The sequence below is a fragment of the Felis catus genome, chromosome D3 (assembly GCF_018350175.1).
Source record: "Felis catus isolate Fca126 chromosome D3, F.catus_Fca126_mat1.0, whole genome shotgun sequence".
Lineage (NCBI taxonomy): Eukaryota > Metazoa > Chordata > Mammalia > Carnivora > Felidae > Felis > Felis catus.
In genome coordinates, this window is record NC_058379.1 from 17,100,727 (window position 1) to 17,119,798 (window position 19,072).

Below are 19,072 nucleotides of genomic sequence, written 5' to 3' on the forward strand. Positions count from 1 at the left end.
TCTGAGGGAGGCTCGCCAGTCCTCGAGAGCTCCTCCTGCTGGCTCCGGGGCACTCAACTTCCGCTCAGTGTCTGCAACCTAGCTCCACTCCTAGCACCCACTCCCCCCCCACCCGAGCAACCCTTGCGTGGCCGCTCGTCTCATTCACCCTCATCTGGCCTCATGGCTATTTTGCTCACTTTATAAATGGAGACACTAAGAGAGGCTAAGACACTTGCTCAAGGCCACACAGCAGAACTGGGATTAGAACCCAGATCTGCCAGTTTTAAACACTAAGGTAGAACCCTACCGCTCAGAACTCTCTTCGCCACCTCCAGCCCCAGGAGAGGGTTCCTCTGAGCCTGGCCTGGAGGCTCATGAGTGGCCATTTCTGCAGGGCGGAGTGCATCCAGAGGGGGGTGTCACCATCGCAGGCACAGGGGCTGGGCTCCAACCTCGTCACGGAGGTGCGCGTCTACAATTGGTTTGCCAATCGGCGCAAGGAAGAAGCTTTTCGGCACAAGCTGGCCATGGACACATACAGCGGGCCGCCACCGGGGCCGGGCCCGGGCCCTGCGCTGCCAGCCCACAGCTCCCCGGGACTGCCCCCGCCCGCCCTCTCCCCCAGTAAAGTCCACGGTGAGTGATAAGTGGGCAGGGGGGTTGAAATGTAGAGGGTAGAGGGGACACGAGTGTCGGCTGGGGAGCTGCGGGGCACCACCTCAGTGGCGGTAGCCACCCAAACCTCTCAGCACTTCAGCTTGGATCCTTATCACTCCACTGCACTCATTACAGTCTCTATCCAGTCCTCTCCTGTCCGTCCCACTGACCACGCCCCTCCATTCTCCAGTCCAGCCTAACTTGACCTGGGTTACTTCCATTCAGTTCATTCATTCAAGATCAATTGACTTCAGTTCAATTCAATTCACTTCGATTCAATTCTGTTCAACTCCATATGATCCAATTTAGTTCCTTTAAATTACACTCCGTCTAATTAAATATAATTGGAGGAAAGGAAATTAATTTTGTACAGCTCAGTTCAATTCAATCCAATTCTCTTTGATCCGATTCAGTTCAACTCCACACGCTCAATCTAGCTCAGTTCATTTCAGGCTCAATTCAGCTGGATTCCATTTCGTTGAACTAATTCCAGTTCCTTCTATTCAACTTGGCTCACTGCAATTTCATCAGCATCAGCTCACGTTGATTCAAATGCCTTTCACTGCACACCTACTGCCTGTCACATGTAGTGCTAGGCAGTGGGGGCCATGGAGCTAATAAAACTGAGGTCTTGCCTTCAAGGAGTTGGAGGCAGCCAGCCCAGGAGCTGGCAGGAGGATGTTCAGGTGAAGTTTGCCGCTGGCACACAGAAACACGGGGCAAGTGGCCTAAGCACACCAGTGCGGTCTGGGGTGATGAGGGCCAAGGAGGCCGGGGAAGTGAGGTGCTGAGGCTGGACGCTGCTCCCATTCCAGGCGTGCGCTATGGACAGCCGACAACCAGCGAGGGGGCAGAAGTGCCCTCAAGCAGCGGTGGTCCCTTGGTGACGGTGTCTGCACCCCTACACCAAGTGTCCCCCACGGGTCTGGAGCCCAGTCACAGCCTGCTGAGCACCGAAGCCAAGCTGGTGAGCGTCCTCATACCCCCCCGGGTGGAGAAGCGCCTTCCAACCCCATCTTCCATCCTCCCTTGGCCGGGAGATTCTGGAGTCATCCCCAGGGAGACAGTGTGGGGCTCTACCCTCACTCAGCTTGGTTTCCCCTCCAAGGTCTCAGCAACCGGAGGCCCTCTCCCCCCCGTCAGCACCCTGACAGCTCTGCACAGCTTGGAGCAGACATCCCCAGGCCTCAACCAACAGCCCCAGAATCTCATCATGGCCTCACTTCCTGGGGTCATGGCCATTGGGCCCGGTGAGCCCGCCTCCCTGGGGCCCACCTTCACCAACACAGGTGCCTCCACCCTGGTCATTGGTAAGTTGGTGGGCATGGGGTGGGGGGGAGCACCCGGGTGGGAGGGTTCGTGGGGCTGCCACAGAATCCAGAACCTGGAAGGACCACTGGGACTCATTCATTCATTCATTCATTCACATACTTATTCAGAGCCTGCGCCGTGCCAGGTACTACGCTACATCAGTGATACATAGGTGAACCAAACAGACTGAAATCTCAATGACTCCAGTGGGGGGGCAGACAGCAAACATAATGCAGACGTCACACAGTGTCTTGGAAGGCAAAATGTCTACGGGAAAAGTAAGCGGGGAAAGGGGGATCAAAGTTTTGTAGGTTTGGGGTTGCGTGTGTTTTTTCTAAGATGTCTTATTTATTTTTGAGAGAGAGGGAAAGAGAGAGAGCAAGGGAGGTGCAGAGAGACGGAGACAGAGGATCCAAAGCGGGCTCTGTGCTGACAGCACAGAGCCTGATGTAGGGCTCAAACTTAGGAACCGTGAGATCGTGACCTGAGCTGAAGTCGGACACTTAACCAACTGAGCCACCCGGCGCCCCTGTTTTTTTTAAGCCCAGAAAGACTTTATTTGTAGGAACCAGGATGCAGAGGCTCAATATAGAAGACAGAGAGACAGCTGCTGGGAGAGGGGAACAGAGCTAAGCTGTAGGGCCTTTGCACTGCTGTGGAACCAACCTAGTTGGACAAAGCCCCTGCCCCTATAATGAATTAAAGGCTCAGAGAGGGGGAGCGCCTTGCCTAGATCAAGTAAGTTAGTGACAGCTCCTAGGGCAAAGGTGTTTCCTGGTCGCCTCTTCCCTTCCCCCAACCCTTTGGCTCTGGGAGGGAGGGACAGTGCCCCCAGGGGTCGGTGCGGGGCCAGGGGAGGCAGTGAAGGGGGTAGGAAGCCTGGCTGACTCCCGTTCCTCCCGCTCCAGGCCTGGCCTCCACTCAGGCACAGAGCGTGCCGGTCATCAACAGCATGGGCAGCAGCCTGACCACCCTGCAGCCAGTCCAGTTCTCCCAGCCACTGCACCCTTCCTACCAGCAGCCACTCATGCCCCCCATGCAGAGCCACGTGGCCCAGAGTCCCTTCATGGCCACCATGGCCCAGCTGCAGAGCCCCCACGGTGAGTACCCCTAGCCCCACGCTGTCCACGAGCACGGGGTGGGCGGGTGGAGGTAGAGGGTGGCTTCGCAGCTGTCGTGGTCTGTGTGTGTGAGCGCTTCTGTGATGAGGTGGTCTGCAGGCCAGAATATGATTCAGTGTGTAAACATGCGTGGTGTTTCTGTGAGTGGGAAGGCACGTGGGCGTCCACGGGTGTTTGCAGGGGCACACCCACGTGAGAGGACACCACACGTCCTTTCTCTGCAACCCACGGGGCCACGTGTATTTCAGAATTCGCTACTTCTCAGACTTCACATATGGTGGATCCGCCGTATGTTTTATCACACTCCCAGCGGGGCTCGGGCAGTGTCTCGTCATCAAAGCCCTGGGATGTCTGCAGCAGGAGGCAGAAGGCCACGAAGGAGGTTAATAAAGACGGGGCACAACCTCACAGCGGGCTCGGGTGGGAGTTTGCCACCAAAAGCGCTCTAGTGCCGACCTTACGAAAATCTGTGGGTTTTTCAGACCTTTGTGGAGTTCGGAACCGGGCCTGAGGGACTGTGCACCTGTGTATCTGTGTGGATTTGGTTCAGTGCACGTATTTATGTGCGTGTATGCTTTCATCTGCGTCGATGTGAGAATGTGTGCTCACGTGCTTTTCTGCTGGTGTCTGTGTGCGTTCTTGTGGGGCCGGGCTGCAGGTGAAACTTTGGGTGACGTTTTGGAGAGGTGTCCTGGAGGCGGAGCTACACGGCCCTCTGTCCCGCTCAACCCCCTAACGGGAGCTGCCAGCCTTTCCCTCCGTGGCCCGTACTTAGCACAGTAGCACCTGTGCCTCCCACTGCCGGTCACGCCTGTCGTCCTCAGGTGGTGGGTGTGGGTTCCTGTCCTCCCCCAGCCTTCCCCCCATGGAGCCAGCCTGAGCAGGGTCCTGTAGTTGGGGAGAGGGTCTAACCCCTCTATCTGGAGCTCCCAGCTTGGGATATCTGTCCTGAGTCCCCAACCACTGCTCCATCGGGCCACTTACCAGGCCTTGTGCCTCACCTCCCCCACAGTGCCCAACTTTGAGGCCCTCTCGGGAGGGGCCCAGCCTGGCCCAGGGTGTCTGGTCTTTACCCCCCCTCTCTCCTCCCTCCTGGCCAGCCCTCTACAGCCACAAGCCTGAGGTGGCCCAGTACACCCACACGGGCCTGCTTCCGCAGACCATGCTCATCACCGACACCACCAACCTGAGTGCTCTGGCCAGCCTCACGCCCACCAAGCAGGTAAGGCCCAGGCCTGCCTGGCCCCTCGCTCGGGCCCCACCCCACAGCGCACCCATGGGGGGCTCAGGAGGCCGCTCTGTTCCCCCAGGTCTTCGCCTCAGACACGGAGGCCTCCAGTGAATCCGGGCTGCATACGCCGGCGTCTCAGACCACCACCATCCACATCCCCAGCCAGGACCCCGCCGGCATCCAGCCCCTGCAGCCCACCCACCGGCTCAGCGCCAGCCCCACCGGTGAGCCGCCTTTCCCTGCTCCCTCAGGCGGGGAGGAAGGTGTGTGCGGCAAACGGGAGGGTGCCCTGTGCTCCCCCCACGGGAGCCAAGAGGGGCGTGAAACCACAAGGAAGTGGGCGTGTCTTACAGGAATATCTCACTGACTCAGACGGGTAAAAGATTAATTGCGAGAGACAGGGGAGGGTGACGGTGAGGAGCGATCTGATCTGGCCTTGCTTTGGGCCAGAGGTGGCTCGCAAGCGTGTTGGGTGGCTCAGGGTTTAGCATGGAGTTCGTTGTCCACGTTTAAAGATGAGCTTTCACAAAGGAATCGTGATTTCTGGCTTTTCCTGGAGAATCGGAGACCCGTGTTCCCACGCAGCAACAACAGCGTGCGGGCTCTCTAGGTCAGCTACATCGCACTTGACCCATTCATTTCCATCCCCCGGTGCCCCGAGCCCGCAATCTACGATGTCGATGAAGGGCGGGCACCGGGGAGTCAGGCTGCTGGGCTCTGAGGCCGGGGGTGGCCACTCGCTAAGTGCGGGACGTGGGCAGCCGCTTCATCCCGTGAGCCTCAGGTTTTTCCGTCCAGCCCTGGTGGCTGCAGCGACAGGAACTGAGGGCTCCCTGCTCTACCCACGGGGCACGCGTCATCATCCCCGTTTTACAAATGGGAAAGCAGACGCCAAGGAGGTGAGGGACTTGGTCTTGCCTCCGACAGCTACTACCAGGTGGCAGGGCCAGGACTTGAACCCAGGTCCAAACTCAAAGCCCATTCTCTTAGCTGTCGGAATCAGTCAGGGTTTTCGTAAGACACAGAACCAACAGGAATACAGTAGATCGCTGAACAACATGGTGTTTGAACTGCACGGGTCCACTTACATGTGGATTTATTTCATCGTTTTTTTAAGTTACTTTTTTTTCAAGTTTATTTATTTTGAGAGAGAGAGAGGGAGAGAGAACGAGTGGGATTGGGGCAGAGATTGGGGGACAGAGGATCCAAAGTAGGCTCCTTGCGGACAGCAGAAAGCCCGATGTGGGGCTTGAACTCACAAATTGTGAGATCGTGACCTGAGCAAAAGTCGGAAGCTTAACCAGGCGCCCCCCACGTGGATTTTTTCCGACACAGCACAGGACTGTAAATGTATTTTCTTTTCCTTAGGATGTTCTTCTTTTTTAATATTTATTTATTTTTGAGAAAGGGACGGGAGAGAGAGAGAGAGAGAGAGAAGGAGGGAGAGAGAGAAGGAAAGAGAGAGAGAGAGAGACGGGTTAAGAGAGAAGAAGAGGGAGAGAATCCCAAGCAGGTTCCCAGCTGTGTGCGCAGAGCCCGACATGGGGCTTGAACTCACGAACCACAGATCGTGACCTGAGCTGAAATCAAGAGTCGGATACTTAACCGACTGAGCCACCCAGGCTCCCCTTCCTTATGACATTCATGATACTTTTTTCCCTCTAGTTTACCTTTTTGTAAGAATACAGTGCCTAATACCTCTAACATACAAGATATGTGTCAATTGACTTGTTTATATTATTGGTCAACAGTAGGCTATTAGTAGCTAAGTTTTGGGGGAGTCAAAAGTTACCTGCAGATTTGTGACTACACAGGGGGTCAGCGCCCCTGACCCTCACACTGTTTAAGGGTCAACGGTATAGATATATATTCAAGGAACTGGCTCCCACGCCTGTGGGGCCGACCGGTCTGGCAGCAAAGGTAGGATGTGATCCTGCAATCTTGAGGCAGGATTCCTTCTTCTCTAGGAAGCCTCAGCTTTTGCTCTTAAGGCCTTTGACTGATTAGATGAGACCCACCCGTGTCAGCCAGAGAAATCTCCTTTACTTAAAGTCAACTGATCAGCGGTGTTAACCGCGTCTACTCAATACCCCCACTGCAACACTTCAGTGTTTGGTTTCATGACTGGGCCGCAGCCTAGCAACGCCGAAGCCTGAAAGTAACCACACCGCCCCACCAGGGCTCCTCCGACGTTCCTACTAAAACGTCCTGAGGTGGCCACCCCCCGGGTGGCCCCGGAGCCTGGCTGGGGGTTAATAAGACCCAAGGGTAGAGGCGTGGCTTTGGGGGTCTGGTTATCTGCTGTAATTCAGGAGGTGGCGAGGCCCTGTGCGGCCTGCCTGTCCCAAGTGCCCCCAGGGATGGGTGGGCGAGGTGGGGTTGGGAAGGGCTTGGCAGACAGCCAGCTGTCTCACTTGCCCCTGCAGTGTCCTCCAGCAGCCTGGTGTTGTACCAGAGCTCCGACTCCAACGACGGCCACAGCCACCTGCTGCCATCCAACCACAGTGTCATCGAGACCTTCATTTCCACACAGATGGCTTCATCTTCCCAGTAACCACGGCAACCGCCCCCCAGGGGCTGGGCCCTGCCTGGAGCGTGCCTGGCGTACCTGGGGGGTGACTGGGACATGTGAGCCTGTGAAACTTCCACTGCCACAAGAGAGCGGCCTTCCCTGGAAAACTGCCACCCTGCTCTGTCAGCAACGGAAAGGAGGGTTTCAAGGCGCCCCGACCTCAGGAGGGCTGTTTCAGTGCACGAGAGGGGACTGTGGAGAGCTGGGAAGCAGAGCAAGACGCGGACGAGAGGGACTGTCCCTGCTGCTCAGGGTGAATCTTGCCACTTGGAACAGAAGGGGACAGCCTTTGGACTTTGGTACCTCCAGCCTGTGCCTGTGGAGACCCCCGGGAACCCCCAAGGGAACCCTTGTAGCCGCACTCCTCGGGACACAAGCCTGCGTAGCTGTGACTCACGGAGCTCAGTGAGAGGCCCAAGATCAACATGGCCCCGTCCTGTCACCTGTGCCCTGACCAGGCCCCTCCGCCCTGCCCCAGTTCCAGCTATTGACCCCTGCTCCCCACTCACGTAAGCATTCTCCGAGTGGCTACCCAGTGCCCGGGCTGGGGCTCAGATGCCCACGCCCCAGGAGGGCTCAGGCTAGCAGCCGAGGCATGCAGGGCTCTCCAGCTTCTCTCGTCCTCAGCCACCCCTCCCCTGGCCTCCAAGATGGCTGGTTCTCTCGGCCATTCATCCCCCCCACCCCGGGCACCACACCTTCTCACGCCAGCCCGGCATCTCGCCTCAATGGAAAAGCCCCCCTCGGGACTAGGAAGTCTGTCTTGCTCCACGGCAGCCTTGTGACTCTGCGCCTGGTGCCGCTGTTGAGATTCTGATAACAGCTCCTCTGGCCCCTGGGGCCCTGCAGCCCCTCCCTGGTCTGGGGGACAAGCTGCTGGGGTCAGAAGGCAACAAGGCCTGAGCAGATGACAGAGCTGAAGTGCCCAGAGGGTGAGGGGAGAGACGAGACCGGCGGAGAGGAGCTCCCCGTGGGGACGGGGCTGATGCCTGGAAGCTTGGGAGCTCGGCAGGCTGAGGGATGTGGAGGCCAGGTGGTCACAGCCACACCCAGGAGCCGGAGGTCCTGAGTGCCACCAGGAGGAACACTGTCAGCCCGGGGTTCTATGACCTCCTCTCCAGGAAGGGGCTGCTGCAGGTAACTTGGCCTTGAGGGCTGCTCCCACCCTGGATGGAGGAAAGGGCCGGGGCAGAACCAGCACCCCCGAGGCTTGCAGCCAGCCAAGAGCCAACCTGTACATTTATTTAACTTGTAGTAAAGGAAATGAGGAACGGAGTAGTGGAAATGCATACTGGAAACTTCTTGCTTGTCCACACGTTGCCCAGATGGGGCTGGGCAGGCAGAGGGAGGTGGTGGTGGGTCACACTCTCACGTCCTGCCTCTGTCTTTCTCCCTCTGCCAAACCTCAGAGTCAAGGCCACAAAGCCAGAATTCCACTTTAACCTTGAGCTTCTGCTCTTCCCCTGCAAAATGCTGCAGGTGTCTGAAAACCGGTCCACAAGTGCTGTGGTGCTTCTCGAAGTCTTGAGGCTGGGGTGCAGGAACACAGCTTGGGGTGTAGACAGGACCCCACCTACGTGAGGTTTATTTAGCATGTCTCATCAAGATTCGGCACGGACAGGGAAGGAGCACCCAGATCACTTTGTTATATCTGGGGTCATTTATTTTCAACAATCTGGTTGGCTCAGAGACACGATCATGTGTGGCACATTCACAAATGTGGAGAAAGAAAATGCTGGCAGCCTAGGGGGGAAAAAAATCTCTCTCCTTCTTTTTATCAAGTCTGTGCAACCTGGAGGGAGAAGTACCAAACTCTTTCTTGGCCTTGTCATCTCAGGGGCCCCTTCCCTCGTTAAGGTGGTCTCCCACACCAGGTTGGGAAGGTGGAGGGGAAGGAAAAACTCTCCTCAGACAGTGCTGGGAAGATGGAAGCTTTACCATGTGGCCTTCGGTCTTGAGTAACTGGAAGGCTCCTTTTTCCTGAGGCCATGGAATGTTCTGGCATCACAGGTCTGCCCCAGTTCCCAACGGGAGCACAGATGGGCAGGCCTTGATTAGGCTTCTCACCCTACAACCGTGTCTTTGTCCCAACCCTCGGGCGAGCCCCAATCATGGGCAGAGTCTGGACCTCTGTCCAGCCAAGTCCTTGAACTTGGAGGGAGGTGGGGCTTGGAAATGCCTCGTCCTCGGGCTAGTTGGGCCCCGTGCCTGTGGGGCTCCGATCAGTTGGCAGGCACGGCCACCGCCCTCTTTATTGGTGGGGTTGGGGAAGCCTCGCTGGCCTTTGCTTTTTTCCTCCTTCTCTTCTTTTTGGTCCCAAGTGATGTCTGGTCTCCATTGAGCCTGGGTGAATGCTTTTCCTGCTTCCCTATGGTGGCCCCGCTTGTGGTGGTGGCGGCGGCCGGGGCGACCGAGTCGGCACCGGCCTCCTTCTTGGCTTTCTTTTTCAACTTCTTTTTCTTCTTCTTTGCCTCTTTCTCCACTTTGACAGGGCCGTGGATGGCAGATTCCTGGAGGATGTCGGAGGCTGACACGGCCGCCTCCCGGCACCGCTGCCACTCCTCGTCGCTGTCCTCGCTGCTACAAGGGGAGGGCATAGAGTGGGGACAGGGCCCCAGAGCCAGCAGGAAGAGGTCACGGCGGGATCGGGGGGGGGGGGGGGGGGGGCGGTGCTAGAAAGCTCCAGCTTGGGAATGAGGCCGGCCTGGGTTCCAACATTGGCTTCTCCGCTTCCCAGCTGTGTGATCTCATTAAGTGACTTAACCTCTCTGACCCTCAGTGTCTCCATCTATGAAATGGGTGCGTGAGTCTCACAGGGATGCCCCAGGAGTGAGGTGTCTGGCGCAAGATGATGCTCAAAAAGCAGTAAAGATCCAAAGCGAACTCCCAACAGAACCCTCTTCCCTCTCCCACTGAGGGTCCTACTTCTCGAGCTCCCTGACACGGCTCCTTCTTGGCCTAGATCTGACCAGATTCTGCATGGCTATTCTGGGGGGCTGGCAAACACAGACGACGGGCAAAAAGGAGGGAACGTGAGGAGGGGGTATGATCCCTCACCTGGAGCCGGAAGGGAAGCGCTTTCGGCTGGGCTGGGGAGCAGCTTTCTTGTCGGAGTCTCCGGGGATGGATGTGAAGAAAAGGCGGAAGCCTAAAATCCAAAGGGGTCGATCGAGTCAGCACTGCCAGGGGCCAGCCCCTCCTCCCAGGTGCCAAGGCTGCCCCGCCTCTGCCCTCGAGGAGATCCAACAGATGTATGTTGAGAGGCACCGGGTGCCTCCTGGAGCCAGGGCCCGAGGTGCCAGAGGCGACGCGAGCTGCGCATTCAGAGCAGCAAGCCCTAAGAGGCTTCTGGAAGCCAGCGGTTGAGCCTTCTGCCTAAGGCAGCTTCCAAAGTGGCAGGTGGGTTGGGCGCGGGACAGACACTCAGCAGGGAGAGGCTGTGAAGTGCCGTGGTTAAGATGCCCCTGCTTGGGGTTAGACAGACAAAGGTGCTTCAGGCAAGTGACTTCGTTTCTCAGAGCCTCAGCTCCCATGACACCCTGCCCTGCAAACAGGGGTATCATCATCATACCCGCCTCCGAGATCCCAGAACGTACCAAAATGTATTTCCCAGCTCCAGATACACATGAGGTGGGAGACAAGAGCTGGCCTTAATAGTATAACCACTCACCATCATCCTCCGGGGGGACTTTCTGTATTTCAGTCTTTTTCGGCTCCTTCACTACTTCTGAGATGGTAATTGAGCTACGGAAGGAGGAAATGGTTGATTAAGGATGAGATTTTGGGTAACAAAAAATTTTTTTAAGTGGAGGGGACGGGGGCATGTGATGTTAAACGCAATGGCAGCAAGCACGCCGACCTGATAAGAACGGTTAACGCCTACAGCCATAACATGCTGATCAGCCCCCGACAGCTGAAACTGCAGTGCCTCATTTGTTTGAACCCCACTTTATTCCAGGAAGTACTGAAGAAGTTGTAAAGATATACACAGTACCACAGAATGAATGCAATTTTGAATAGAGCAAAGAAAATAGGCCAGGAGGGACAGAAAGTGCTGGAGAGCAGGCACATGTTTTGCTTTGAGCATCCTGGCAGCAAGCATGAAAAGGGAAATAGGACCGCCCGATCTAGAGAACTGGTTCAAGGTCAGCTGTCAGCTCGGACACAGTGGTTTTTTTTGTTTTGTTTTGTTTTTCCTTTTTTTTTTAAGACAGATTTATTTTTTAATTTTTTTCATGTTTTGTTTTGTTTTTTAATTTTTTTTTTCAACGTTTATTTATTTTTGGGACAGAGAGACACAGAGCATGAACGGGGGAGGGGCAGAGAGAGAGGGAGACACAGAATCGGAAACAGGCTCCAGGCTCTGAGCCATCAGCCCAGAGCCTGACGTGGGGCTCGAACTCACGGACCGCGAGATCGTGACCTGGCTGAAGTCGGACGCTTAACCGACTGCACCACCCAGGCGCCCCATGTTTATTTATTTTTGAGAGAGAGACAAAGCACGAACAGGAGAGGGGCAGAGAGAGAGGGAGACACAGAATCTGAAGCAGGCTCCAGGCTCCTAGCTGTCAGCACAGAGCCCGACACGGGGCTTGAACCCATGAACCATGAGATCATGACCTGAGCCGAAGTCAGACACTCAACCGACTGAGCCACCCAGGCGCCCCTCTAACACAGTGGTTTAATGTAGGTCTGCAGGGCATATTAAGCAATGTCTGGACACATTTTTGGTTGTCACAACTGGTGGTGGTGGCGGGGGGGGGGGAATGCTATTAGGATCTGGTAGATAGAGGCCAGGGATGCTGCTCCCCGTTCTAAATTTTTTTTTTTTTCAACGTTTATTTTTGGGACAGAGAGAGACAGAGCATGAACGGGGGAGGGGCAGAGAGAGAGGGAGACACAGAATCGGAAACAGCTGCTCCCCGTTCTATAGTGAAACAGGAAGAGCCAGTCTAAAAGGTTAGTGGTGCCAAGGCCAAGAAGCCCTGATCTAACACAAGAGACCAACTAAAGCACCATTTAAGTCTCCTTGCAGAGAAACACAAAAAGCTCCGTGAGGACTGCAGAGAAACACAAAAACGCCGCAGGGAATGTGCTGACTGCGGTCGACATGCATCCGGCTGGATTTCCACCTGCGGAAAAGTCTGATGTGGATCATTGCAATGCTGGGTGGGCCTTGTTCACCCTGAAGCCGAAGAGTCATGAAGAAAAACTGCACCCGTGTGTTGAAATGCCAACAGACCCTCCTACATGTTTACCACATTCTCGACCTGGGGCACTGGTACTGAGACCGCGGTGGTTCAGGCTGCTAAGGTCTGGCCCACCACTCTATCTCAGAGCAGCTGGTTTACACTGTGATAGGACATGTTTGTCTTTTTCATGTTTCAGGACTAAGGCCTGAACATCCTCATTTCCCTTTCAAAATCTGGTAGGGTTCAGTCAATCAGGGATGGATCTAGGCCAGTGTCTCTTGAAATGTGTTCCTTGCTACACCGATCGGCCTTCCATGAAGCAAAGCCACTGTGGCCAGATGAGTTTGGAAACTGCTGGGCCAAGCAAAGTCACGCATGTCCCTTTACCGCAGATTCTCAGAGCCTTGACTACACGATTAGGAATCTAAATCTCCGGGGGGCACCTGGGTGGCTCAGCTGGTTAAGTGTCTGACACTTGATCTCGGCTCAGGTCATGATCTCATGGTTTGTGAGTTCGAGCCCTGCGTAGGGCTCTGTGCTGACAGAGTGGAGCCTGCCTGAGATTCTCTCTCTCCCCTTCTCTCTGCCCCTCCCCAACTTGTGCTCTCTCTCAAAATAAATAAATAAAGGTAAAAAAATATCAGCTCTGCTCCCTCCTCCCTGTGGCTTCGAGCAAACGCTCCTTCTCCCAGAGAGCCTGTTTCCTCACCTGCAGACGAGGACAACGACAGGACCTACGTGGCAGATGGTGCATGCCGTGAGGTGACACAGCATGTGCTCCCCACAGCGCCTGCTTGCACACCCCAAGCTCCCCACCGACGTGGGCCGCTACTGTTCGTATTAACGGAAGCAGGGGAAGAGAAGGAACATTTTTGGTTACCTGTCCAGCAGGGCTCCCAGTTTCTTGGCTACGTGGGCTCGGAATTCAGGGGTGGTCTGAAGCTCATTGCCATCTTGTTCATGTTCGTCCGCTTTCCGCCTGCAACGCACACGAAAGGACCTCACTTCCCGCCAGCTCAGAGGCTGCTCCCCACCCCCCACCCACGAGGGCAGGGACGACATGTGTCTCATTCACCCCGATAGCCCAGGGTCTATCCTTGCATCTGGCACACCGTAGGGGATAAATATTTGTTTAGAGAGTAGATTAAACTTGGACCCAAAGCGCACAGTACCTGAGGCTCGGCTGGCTGGCTGGCAACTGATTATTTGCGGCATCTGTGGAAATAACGAAAATTGAGGCATTTATAGAGGAAATGACAGGAACAGTATCTGTTGTGCGTCAGAGGTGATTTTAAGTGATTTACGCGTATAACTCATTGAATGTTGCCAACAACCCTGTTAAGGGAGTTATTATTCCCATTTTGCAGAAGAGGAAACTGAGACGAGGAGAGAAGATAACTTGGCCAGAGTCACACGGCTAATAACCGAGAGGGTTGGGGCCAGACCCAAGTCATCTAGCTCCAGAGCCCCCTCTTAACCACCATGCTGAACAAGAAAGTGTATTTGATTCCAGTATTTATTGAGCACCTACTATGTGCCTGGCTCTGTGCTAAGTGCTGTGGGGGACAGAGAATCCATTATGTAGATCACATTTTTTCAAGCTGAGACTGGAAATGGCTGGCCTGGTGATCATTCACTCAACTGAATACTGAAGCTCTAACATTACCCAGGTGGTGTTCTAGGTGCTGAACAATTTAGACATAGATCCCAGTCCTCACGGAGCTTACATGCTGGTTGGTGGATACGGAGGACTAAAACACACAATTAAAATATAAAATTAGATCATGATAAATACAGAGGGGAAATAGACACAGCAGGAGAGAGAAGTGGTGAGGGCTAGGCGGGGGATCATTTTATAAAGGCAGGTAGGGAGGACTTCACGTATAGGTGACAGGTGAATGGATTTCAGAGAGGCAAGGGAGTGAGTCAAGTGGACATCTGGGGAAGAGTCTTCCAGGAAGAGGGAAGAGCACCTACAGAAGCCCCAAGGCAGAAGCCTGCCTGGTGCATCTGAGAACCAGCAAGGAAGCCGGGGTGGCTGCGGCCCGGTGAGTTAGGGGAGCAGCAGAAATGGGGACCTTATGGGGGGCCAGATCATGAAGGGACTGGTGGGCCAGTGTGACGACCTGGGCCCTGAGGGAGGTGAGGAGCCACTGGAGTCTGCACAGAAGAGGGACACGGATGGACTTGGGATTTTACAGCACGTCTCTGGCTGCAGTGTGGACATAGATCCTGGTAGGGCAAGGGCAGAAGGAGGGGGACCATGGCAACCATGGGGGCGATGAGAAGGGGCAGGACTCTGGATGTATTCTGAAGGAATCAACAGGATTTTGCTGACAGATTCGATGGATGGTGTGAGAGATGTATGAAAGATGGTTCTGAGGTTCTTGACTTGAGTAACGGGACAAAACGTTCTTGTGAGTTTAAGGAGCCAACTGGTCAAATTGGTCACTTGGTAACTCTGGGCCCACAACAGGGCCATGTGGTGTTAAAACAACTGCGGGGCACACAGTTCACACTGTGGTCTATGTCACAAGTGCTGTGGAGCATGACATGGAATATAAAGTGCCCGATGCCCCTGGAGTCGGAGAATGCAGATGGCCGGGATAGACCCAGAGTCCTTCCTTCTGAGCGTGCCATCACAAGGAGGAGAAGGATTTCCTCTGTCATGACTACAGAGCGAGGGCTGCGATATAATGTCATGGAACAGAAACAGCATTAGACCCCAGGCCTCAGAAGACGGGTTTCAGTTAAGTTCTGGTTCTTCCACTGTGACTCCGGACAAGTCCCTTTACCTCCCTGAGCCTTGTTTTGGCATCTAGAAAGTGGGGATAAGACCTCCAACTTCCCGGGGTCACTGTGAGGATACAGCGAAATTTTACATGGGTTTGGACACTTTGTTTGCACGTCTGTCTCCCCCTGGATTTGAAAGCTGCTGGAGCACATGGTCTGCGTCTTGCTTTCTGTACGGCTCCAGCTCTTGGCATGGTGCCTTGGTGTGAAAGAAACATTGCATAAAGTAATCACAGTGTACGTTGCCTTAAAATGTAAGTGGTTTGAGGTGTGGGTGACCAGTGCTTCATTACTGGATTAAAGAGCTGTATCAGGGGTTACAGTAATAATATAGTAACCTATAGGGGCGCCTCGGTGGCTCAGTCAGCTAAGAGTCTGACTCTTGATTTCGGCTCACGGCATGATCCCAGGGTTGCTGGAACTGAGCCTCAAGTGGGGCTCTGTGCTGGGCATGGAGCCTGCATAGGATTCTCTCTCTGCCCCACCTCCACACTTGCATTCTCATGCTCTCTCTCTCCAAAAAAAAAAAAAATAAATAAATAAATTATATATATATATATATATATAGTGACCTACATTTCCACATGGTTATGGACCAAAGGGTCAGAGTTTTGCCCACAATGGGCAACTGTCCGTGGCAGGGAGGGGCAGAGGGCAGTTAATAGCATGGGCTTGGAGGCATAAAGACCTAGATGGGATGCCTGGGTCTCCTACTTACAAGCTGGAGGACCTTTCTGAGCATCAGCTCTCGCATCTGTATAATGGGGCTAATAGCTGCTGGAATGGTATTGTTGGAAAAATTAAACTAGACACCAAATGCAAAGTGTTTAGGGCAGGGCACACAGTAACAGCTCCACCCGTGGCGGCAATTTTTATTATCATACGGCCCAAGAATGCGTGTCACGTGTTCAGGATCTTGCTTGGCACACAGTAGGTGCTCAATAGGTAACAAGACTTGTCATCAGCAGTCACATCTACTTTGATCGGCAGAAGCTTCATGAATGCACAAAAGGGTAGGCTGTAAAAGTGGTATCTTGGATGCCACTCCTCACACGCGCATTGCTTCACATGTTGGCCAAAGCTGTTCACGTAGGAGACTCACCACAACCCTAAGACCCAGGCGTTTTACGGATGAGAAAACTGTGGCTTTCAGAAATGATTTTCCTTGTCTAGGACCAGCTTCAGAGCTGGCACTTCCTATCAAGTGCTCCCTCCGCTGCCACAGAGAAATCCATCCTGCCAAGGCGGAAGCAACTGGCCCGGAAATCTAGTTGGAGTCTCGGCGCCCCCCCCCCCCCCCCCCCCCGACCTCATCAGAGAAGTGCCTTTCTGGCCAGGTCATTCATTCAAGAACTATTTTCCTGAACGCTGATCATGACCTGTGCCAGGCCCCAGGGGAGGGGATACCACGGTGAAGGGACAGGCCAGATCCCAGCCTTCATTAAGCTCCCGTCACGTAACCTCTCCCTTGCCATATTTGTGGAGCAAGTCAGGCCAGGTGCGGCTCAGGTCATGATCTCGCGGTTCTTGAGTTCGAGCCCCACGTCGGGCTCCGCGCTGACAGCTCGGAGCCTGGAGCCTGCTTCGGATTCTGCGTCTCCCTCTCTCTCTCTGCCCCTCTCCTGCTCGTGCTCTGTTTCTGTCTCTCAGAAGTAAATAAACCTTAAAAAAATTTTTAATATGTGCCAAGCACTGCAGATGTATCATCTGGGTTACTTCTCAACCTTGGGGGCAGGGGTACCCACCATTATCCCTAGTTGACGGGTACCTTGCCCCAATGCTCATTGCTAGTGAGCGATGGAGATGGAGAGGCAGACCTGTAGATAGAGCTTGAATGAGAAAACTCCCGAGTTTTGGTGTCCAGAGATGGGAGGATATAATACTGTTTGGCGTCTACCTATGGGACATACAATGTAGCAGGACAGCAAGAAGGGAGAGGCAGTGGGGAATGAATTACCAAAAGACTGGTGAGTCCTTTTATTTATTTTCTTTTTGTTTATTATTACTTTTTAACATTTATTTATTTTTGAGAGACAGAGAGAGACAGAGCACGAACAGGGGAGGGGCAGAGAGAGAGGGAGACACAGAATCCAAAGCAGTCCAGGATATCGGCACAGAGCCTGATGTGGGGCTCGAACCCACAAACCTTGAGATCATGACCTGAGCCTAAGTAGGACGTTTAACCGACTGAGCCACCCAGGCGCCCTGACTTGTAAGTCCTTTTAAACGAAAGCAGGGGTTGTTAACCTTGCTTTGCTATGGCCTGCTCCGGCAATGTGGGAAAGCTTGGATCCTTTTTCAGACTAATGTTTTAAATGCATAAAACACAACACATTACAAAGAAAGCCAATGATACAGAAATTCAGTTACCATTAATAGTTAAAAACAAACAAACCCAAATTTGGCACATTAATAATATATGTGCTTCTTTATTAATGCATTAAATCTTTATGAATGCATTACGATCTACTAGTGGGCCCAAAAATGCCTGTAATTTTTTAAACGGATTAATTAATTGATTTTTGAGAGAGAGAGAGGGAGAGAGGGCACAAGCAGGGGAGGGACAGAGAGAGAGGGGGACAGAGGATCCGAAGCGGGCTCTGCGCTGACAGCAGCAAGCCCGATGTGGGGCTCGAACTCAGCAACTCGAGATCATGACCTGAGTGGAAACCCCATACTCAACGGACCGAGCCACCCGAGCGCCCCCCAAAACGACTGTACTTTTAAAGCAGGGATGAGTGTCAATTATTTCTTCCCAACATTTTACCTTGACTCAAATGATACTTTGATATACATGCAGACGGTAACGGGATATGGAAATCTGTGATTTTGTTAGGACCAAGTAACAGGTACTGCCCAAACTACTGTCGCACTAGATTGCCACCGTCAGACACGTGGAGGACCCAGCTCGCTGACAGCCCCAGGGTCTGAGAAGGTGCTGGAGGCGGGGAAAGGCTGGATGCCAGCATCCGGGAAGGGGGGCTGTCCCAGCCATCTCGGAGAGGTGGCGGGCTGCCAGCGTGCGGCAGTGAGGAAGGACCGAAGGAAGCAGAGTCAAGAGGCATTCAGGTGCCTCAGTTTCCCCGACCGGGGTAATGGAAGTACCCTCCCTGTTGCACCTGCCCGCTCTCTGAATCTGAGTCCCGCGCAGTCCCCGGAGCTTTCTCAGGGAAAGAAGTCGCGTGCCAGTCACCCCCTCCTCACCACCCATCCTCTCAGACCCCAGGGGAAGATCCCACGCCTTTCGGCCAGACTCCCTGCACATAGCCTCCTACCGGCTCTTGGCTTCCCCGGCCCCCTCGAGCGATGCTCCAAGCCCCAGGCCGGCATCGCTGCCTCGCGGCACCGTGCCAGCTCCTCCTCATCGCTGCTGCTGCTGCTGCTCTCCAAAGCGCTCAGGGGGCCACTGGGCGCGGCCATCTTGGGCCACCGCGAAGGATTGTGGGGAGCGTTCCACTAGCAACCCTTCTCCACCACGGCACTGAGGGCGGAGACGCGCAGGGCATAGTGGGGATTGTAGTTCTCAGGCTCAGTCCGCCCTCGGTTCCCCCGGACTGCCCTGAGGGTTTCCTCAAATATGAGAGCTAGAAGAGCCTAAGAGGTGAACTCCATCCTTTTCTTGATGAGGAAAATGAGACCTACAGAGGAAAAGGAATTGCCTAGGTCATACCAGAACCTTGACTCCAGCCCAGACCTACTGAATCGGAACTTGCATTTAACCGTGATTGCCTGGTGATTGGTGTGCACATTAAAATTCAAGAGGCACAGTCCCGGGTGATTTTTTTTTTTTTAACGTTTATTTATTTTTGTGACAGAGAGAGACAGAGCATGAACAGGGAAGGAGCAGAGAAAGAGGGAGACACAGAATCTGAAACAGGCTCCAGGCTCTGAGCTGTCAGCACAGAGCCCGACGCGGGGCTCGAACTCACGGACCGTGAGATCATGACCTGAGCCGAAGTCGGACGCTCAACCGACCAAGCCACCCAGGTGCCCCACCCGGGTGATTCTGATGCACAGTTTGGTTTTGAAAACATTCTCCAATTTTTTAGCTCAGGACTTCGCCACTCAGCCTGCACATTGGAAACACTTGGGGAGCTTTTACATACTGACTCCTAGGACCCACCCAGGACCGACACATTAGAATCTCTGCAGTTAAGATACTCTGCTACGTAGGATGAACAAAGTGACTTTTGTCTTTGGGATGCTTCTCTTC

General features: G+C 54.2%; 2 protein-coding genes across 3 annotated transcripts in view; one reads left to right on the forward strand and one right to left on the reverse strand.

Moving 5' to 3' along the window:
• The window catches only part of HNF1A (HNF1 homeobox A), a 21,620-nt gene extending 13,471 nt beyond the window's left edge, over positions 1 to 8,149 (forward strand). The window contains exons 4-10 of the mRNA XM_003994731.5: positions 377 to 618; positions 1,455 to 1,606; positions 1,748 to 1,949; positions 2,859 to 3,050; positions 4,172 to 4,293; positions 4,382 to 4,526; positions 6,729 to 8,149. Of these exons, the coding sequence (XP_003994780.1) occupies positions 377 to 618; positions 1,455 to 1,606; positions 1,748 to 1,949; positions 2,859 to 3,050; positions 4,172 to 4,293; positions 4,382 to 4,526; positions 6,729 to 6,856 (1,183 nt within the window). The 3' untranslated portion in view covers positions 6,857 to 8,149. The remainder of the gene's footprint in view (positions 1 to 376; positions 619 to 1,454; positions 1,607 to 1,747; positions 1,950 to 2,858; positions 3,051 to 4,171; positions 4,294 to 4,381; positions 4,527 to 6,728) is intronic.
• Positions 8,096 to 18,311, reverse strand: CD3H12orf43 (chromosome D3 C12orf43 homolog). Of its 2 annotated transcripts, none has more exons than XM_003994733.5 (6): positions 18,135 to 18,311; positions 13,239 to 13,281; positions 12,947 to 13,045; positions 10,545 to 10,618; positions 9,932 to 10,022; positions 8,096 to 9,451 (listed from the first exon to the last, which is right to left on the reverse strand). In XM_003994733.5, exons 1-6 carry the CDS (start codon positions 18,277 to 18,279, stop codon positions 9,097 to 9,099), a joined length of 807 nt encoding a protein of 268 aa, XP_003994782.2. In that variant the 5' UTR covers positions 18,280 to 18,311; the 3' UTR covers positions 8,096 to 9,096. The 2 variants fall into 2 exon arrangements, with proteins under 2 accessions (XP_003994782.2, XP_006938588.2); XM_006938526.4 differs by having other exon boundaries at positions 8,096 to 9,454.
• Between the last annotated feature and the right edge of the window lie 761 nt (positions 18,312 to 19,072).

Excerpts from the sequence above, each read along its gene's own strand:
- CD3H12orf43 (XM_006938526.4), bottom strand. The coding sequence starts at position 18,279 with ATGGCCGCGCCCAGTGGCCCCCTGAGCGCTTTGGAGAGCAGCAGCAGC. Across the intron at positions 13,282-18,134 it reads GCCGGGGAAGCCAAGAGCCG|ATGCCGCAAATAATCAGTTG; the intron begins GTAGGAGGCTAT and ends TTATTTCCACAG. Across the intron at positions 10,619-12,946 it reads CTGGGAGCCCTGCTGGACAG|CTCAATTACCATCTCAGAAG; the intron begins GTAACCAAAAAT and ends CTCCTTCCGTAG.